This window comes from Borostomias antarcticus (genome assembly GCF_949987555.1).
Source record: "Borostomias antarcticus genome assembly, chromosome: 13".
NCBI lineage: Eukaryota > Metazoa > Chordata > Actinopteri > Stomiiformes > Stomiidae > Borostomias > Borostomias antarcticus.
In genome coordinates, this window is record NC_140246.1 from 5,367,909 (window position 1) to 5,373,707 (window position 5,799).

At 46.5% G+C, this 5,799-nt stretch overlaps 1 protein-coding gene across 1 annotated transcript; it reads left to right on the forward strand.

Moving 5' to 3' along the window:
• Positions 1-687: 687 nt before the first annotated feature.
• pthlha (parathyroid hormone-like hormone a) lies at positions 688-5,799 on the forward strand (the record flags this gene model as incomplete). The annotated part of the gene is made up of 2 exons (XM_084447966.1): positions 688-794; positions 5,292-5,799. The coding sequence occupies 2 exons, from the start codon at positions 688-690 to the stop codon at positions 5,797-5,799; spliced, it is 615 nt and encodes a 204-aa protein (XP_084304092.1).

The window sequence follows — 5,799 nt, forward strand, 5'->3', positions numbered from 1 at the left end:
TCCTCACGTTACTGAACTCGTAAGAGTTTTGAGTTGTGTTAACAAGGGCGTAATCACCTGGATTGACCTTGACGGCTTTTCGTTTGTCTGTTTGCGTGTACTCAGCCTGGAAACTCTTCTGGGGAAGTCTGAGTACATCACTTGAGTGACCAGAGGTTTTCTTTTTCTTTTTTTGCGGGGACAGACACAGCTTTGGGAAAGTAAGTTCCTGTCTCTTCTTCCCTTCTCCAGGGCTTGTTGGTTTTATTTCAGCTGGGTTGGGCTTTGTTGTGGCAAATTGGACTTGGTGGAATTCCTGTTTTGCTCTGAGAAACATGCTGGACTGATTTAAGTTCAATAACGGCTGTAGTCATCCCGTCTCTGTGCTGGCATCACTTATTCTGTCTGTAGGGAAAAAAAACAGGCTAATCCTTTATTTAGTGGCTTCAATACATAGTTGCACTGTATTGTCATTAACCAGATATCATCCACACAAATGCTTTAATTGCCGGAAATATAAAATATCTAATTCTATAGAAGTGCCCAAATAATTAAAAATGAATACACACGTCACTCAATGACTGGCTAATATATTGTTCTTTGGACAAAATTGCATACGTTCAGATGTGTTTTGCAGCTTTTGGTGTCATTATTGCACATTCCAAATGAACATGTTATACTGTTTCTTTACAGAGAACTAGATCCAAGATGTTCTGCTCAAGGAGAGTTCTACAACAGTGGTGCTTCGCTGTGTTCTTACTGTGTTCTCCTGTACCACACTATGGACGACCGATCGATGCCCTGAGCAACAGAATGTAAGTCTAACACTCCTTAAATCTTTCTTTAAATCGTTAATTCTATTTTAATTTAATCAATTCACAATTAGAAGTGAGGAAACTAAATGAGTTGTTGAGAGAAACCCTTTCAGATGTATGCAACAGCAAATCATGATCAATTTTTATTATGATTATTTATTATTTCTGTGTGTGCATGTTAAAGTAATACTTCATGGTGGGAGAGTGAGTGTGTTGCCTCTAATAGGCTGGAAAATGTGCTCATTTGTGAAACGTGCCGGCAGCTGTTTTGATAGTCTTCGCCCACCTGCGTGTTTACTCAGAGAGGAGGGGAAAAAGTCCTCAGTGTGATAAAGCGCTCCCAAGTCAGAAGCCCTCAACCCCCCCCCCCCCCCATCCCTCCTTCCCTCTCTCCCTCCTTTCCTTTCGCTACCCCGCTAGTTCCCAAGCGCTCGTAACCGTTTAGGACGTCTCGACTCCACCCCGCCGCCCCCTTTCCCCCCCACGCACACACACCCCCCTGAGCCCAGCTTGGCAGGGGGTTTCGGACCACCGGCTAAACACAGTAATGGCCTTGTTTGTTGCCCCGTCTTCACACGTTCCCTGGTCGCTCCCCCAGCTTCGCCACTTTGTTATAAACGGGCGGCGGTGGGCCGCCTGCTGGTGTCCGTCAGGGATAAAGAGGAGCCTCAGAGAAGAGGGGGGAAATAATGCTGATGCACGCCCAGGCGGAGGACCAAGCAAAACCTGGCGCTCCTGGCGAAGTATATTATGCCTAGCAGAGTAAACTTTCTTTCAAGTCCCGAAAAGCCCACGCGGGCCAGAATGCAAAACATGCACTGAGAGCTTTTCCCTTTGGAAAGATAATATCCCCGCAATGGTTTTTCTGTGTGTCCTCACTGCCAGTGGCGCACTTTGGTTGAATCAGGCTTTAATGAAGCAATAGAGAGGCACTGTGAGAGGATGTGGGGTATAGCAGTACTAAAGGAGAGGGGGAGATATTTCAGCCCAGCAGGGCATCCCAATAACATTGACACATCTGTAAGGCTTTGTTCCCCCAGCGTTAATATCAAGGCGCTAAATATCTAGTATAGAGAGAGCAGCACCGGCTAACTGAAGTGGTGTTGGAATTCCAAGGGATCACATCTGAACTACATTTGGCTGCGGTGGTGTGAGTCTCGCACCGGGTTCCTCCTGAGGAAAAGAAAAGGGGTCTTAAAAGATATTAAAACCACGCCTCGGTGTGTCATCCCAGCGAGAGGGCGTGTTTATGTGGAGACAGAGAGGGGGTGTGTTAGCGGGGGGGGGGGGGGGGCCTGCAGTCCTAAAGTGTGATACAGGAGGTGGCCCCTTATTCTCTCGGCGAGGTGTGGGGTCTGTGCCTGTGTGAGGAGATCCAGAGCTACGCCCGTTGTGTGATCTGCTCTTAATTGCAGTTTTGGACCAAGCTCTGTCCCCTGAGTGGACACAAAAACAGAGGTGTGATTTTAAAAAATCACATCAGACTTAGAAATTGCATCGGGTGAAAGCATAGTTTACTCGGTTTGGTCATTTTAATTTGATAATCTGCCATTTTGATCTGACGTCTTCAAGTGCAGAGAGCATGTTGCACTATGTTAATTCTTGCAACTCCTTCTGTTGATTTGGGGAAGTTAGCGTTGCTAGTCGGATTCTACCTGCAGGCCGTAGTCGTACCATGTTTTTGAGCAGTCCCTCCGTAGCCCATGACGGTCCGTGTACCAACAGGCACTTATGATAAACATCAACAAGTGCTCCGGGGGCACGGGAACGAACGAGCACCGAGCAATCGATAGTTCTGGTGCCGGGCCAGGCAGCCCTACGGGAGGCAAAGCAACTTTTCACTTGACTCCCGGCCAGCGCTGGGATGGGGGGGGGGGTTCAATCAGGCAGTGCGGAGAAATGACATGCCTGGTGGTTAGAGGGTAAACACAGAACACACTCTTCTTTCTCTCTCTCCGCTCTTTTTTTTCTTGTTCCCTCGCACAGAGAAACAATTAACATCAGGTAGGCCAAGAAGGGGGTCTGTTGGACACGTGCCACCTCAGGATGTATCAAGGCCTTTTCTTTTTTCCCCCTCTTTCCTTCTTTCCTCTCTCTAGTTGTGCCTTGGGGAGTGTTTGATGTGAGCTTATTAAAGGTAAAAACAGAGAGAGATCGTTTTTCAAAGACAGTACCCTCACGTTGATTTTTTAGGCCTGAGAATTACAGGAAATATCTGTATGCATATAAACAAAGGCACTTTCAAAAGCTTTCCCCGTAAGGGAGGCAAATTCTAACCAGGATATTATTTCATTGGAGAAGAAAATATACTTCTGCTCTATAGTCTTGGAAGAGCTCTTGATAAATTGATAAATTATATAACCAATTGTTCTTTGTCTGATCTAAGATCATAATCAAGAATATAATTGAGAATATAAGGTTTTCGTTCTGTTTGCAGTTTTATTGAATGTCTATTCATTAACATTTTGTGTATTATGTGCAATTATTACCAGTACTGGGAAAGGGGTGCACGATACACACTGCAAGTTCACATTCACAGTTTCATATGGAGTCTTTGTCAATTTCCTATTTCAGCAAAATCACAAAACCCTGAGTAAGAGAAAATACCGTCCCAAACAACAAGACCAAAATTAGCTTTTCTCCATTTCTCAGTTTCAGGAAGAGCTGCTTTGGTGGCCTCACTTATATGTGGTGTATCCACACTCGAATAACCACACTTGATTAAAAAATAAAAAAAAGTAAAATATATATATATATATTTTTTTTTTTAAGTAATCCCTTAGGGGATCCCCCCCACCCTTAGGGGCTTGTGACAGCTGTCCTAGGTGGCCAGGCCACAATGCTCCTCATTGAGCCTCTGCTATTGATGTTCTCAGACACTCTGGGCTGAAAGGCGTTTAGCTGAGGTGTCCACCAAAGCCCCGTGTGCTGATGTTCCGATACAGAGGAGAGAGGCGGCGAGGCCGGCCCTTCCCCTCCCTGTTTTCCCAGCATTAAGGCCCTGGGTAACAAGACACCAGGGCAAAGCAGAGCATGAAAGCGCTGGCCCGCTACTCCGCCGTTCACACAGTATATCCGAAAAGATAACAGATCTCTTCTGAAGCCCACAGCGGTGCACTGCTTCCAGTCCAAGCGCTCAGAGACAGAATGGGACCTGACTTAGTGCGGTTTGGGCGGTTCAGTCTTTCTCTCCCTCGCTTTCTTTTACGTTCTCCTTCTCAGATAGGACATGATGATACATTGGTAGAAACAACTTAACTGACACTCCAAATCCAAATTCCCAGTTTTAGACTGTGATATCCATTTATTTAGGACATATGATTACTGCCGCGTGCTCTGGACATAAAATGAATTTTCAGATCATATTTTATATCTCTGCCGTTCTGATTGCTTTTGAAGGCTGGCTCTTAGATTTCATAATAACGATTTGCATTTATGAGATACTTTACAACACTAAACCTGTCATATACTGTATGGAACATTAATGAGAAACGACAGAAGCAAGTTTATTTTTCCCTTTGAAACACAATGCCACTGTGACAGTAAGACTTATTTAGTGGACGCTGAGAGGAGAAAAAAATGTCTTTTTTCAAGTGAAAGGAAAACTCATCCCAAAACTTTTGGCAGGACCTGGACTTATGTATCAGTTTAACAAGCTTGGAAACAGCAATATTCTCTCCACTATGAATCATGTCACAGTGATAGCCAATGATTTCATTTCCATGGGTACAAAAGCTGACTCGCATAACACACAACAAACAAAACAAACAAATATAGACATCTCACTTGTCAAGTCAAGTTATAGTGTAGCACCTCCTCTTCCTTTCTGTCATCCGAACATGAAATAGACCAAAGAAAAAAGTATAAAACCAAAACATGTTAACATGTAACATGGCAAAACGTCTGTAAACTGTACAATGAAGCCAAAAGAAGAAACATGGTTCATTCTTCCACCCGACCCACTTTCAAACATAACAATAAGATTACCTGACAAATAGGCTCACTTGAAATAATTCATTCGTTCCCTCATACTGCCCTCTACTGGTGATGAAATTAATGGACAATTCTCCAGCATTCAGCTTGGGGTCTCTCAGACTAAAAGCATGAATTGTTTGAAATAACAGCAAAGTATACTTTATTTTGGCTTGTGAAAGACTCAAGCCCTGTAATTATTTCAAGACATTTTGGATCATGTCACTGGTCCTCCAAAAGAGACAAATGAGTAGGACAACACAGGCAGATTTCCACAGTGATCAGTAGAAGGCCTTCACAACCTGTTGATTGTGCCATAAACCTCAAAGCTGCGCTGACGCCAATCAAAGGCCCCTGTGGACCAACTTGGACTGCTTGTGTTATAAAGAGCATTGATACACACTCTGAAACTGAGTTCAACAAAAGATAAGCGTGATAAGCTATGTCGAGCTGTCTGCACCGTTTCACGTCTTCTCGTGCGGTTCTGACCCCGTGTGTCCCGTTTCCCTCTCCTGTTCCTCTTAGGAAACGCTCGGTGACCCACGCCCAGCTGATGCACGACAAGGGCCGGACGCTGCAGGACTTCAAGCGCCGCATGTGGCTCCAGGAGCTGCTGGACGAGGTCCACACAGCCGAGATCCGTGACCTGCCCGCCCGCACCGGTGTGAGCAGCGGGGCCGGGGTGGGCCTCCCGGGGGTGGGCGTGAGCCTGGGCCTGGGCACCACCGGCAGCACCCACCACACCAAGCCCCCCGGGGGCACCAAGAACCTGCCCATCACCTTCCGCCTGGACGAGGAGGAGGGCACCAACCTGCCCCAGGAGACCCACAAGTCTCCCGGGGTGTACAAGGACGGCGTGAAGGCCGCCGGCAAGAAGAAGAAGAAAGGGAGGTCCGGCAAGAGGCGAGAGGGCGAGAAGCGGAAGAGACGGGCGCGCTCGCTGGACTGGGCGCTGGACGAGCCCGGAAGCGGCGGAAGTGGCTACCACTTGGAGTGGCGGTCTGTCTTCGGCCTACAGGGGGCGCTGCACTAA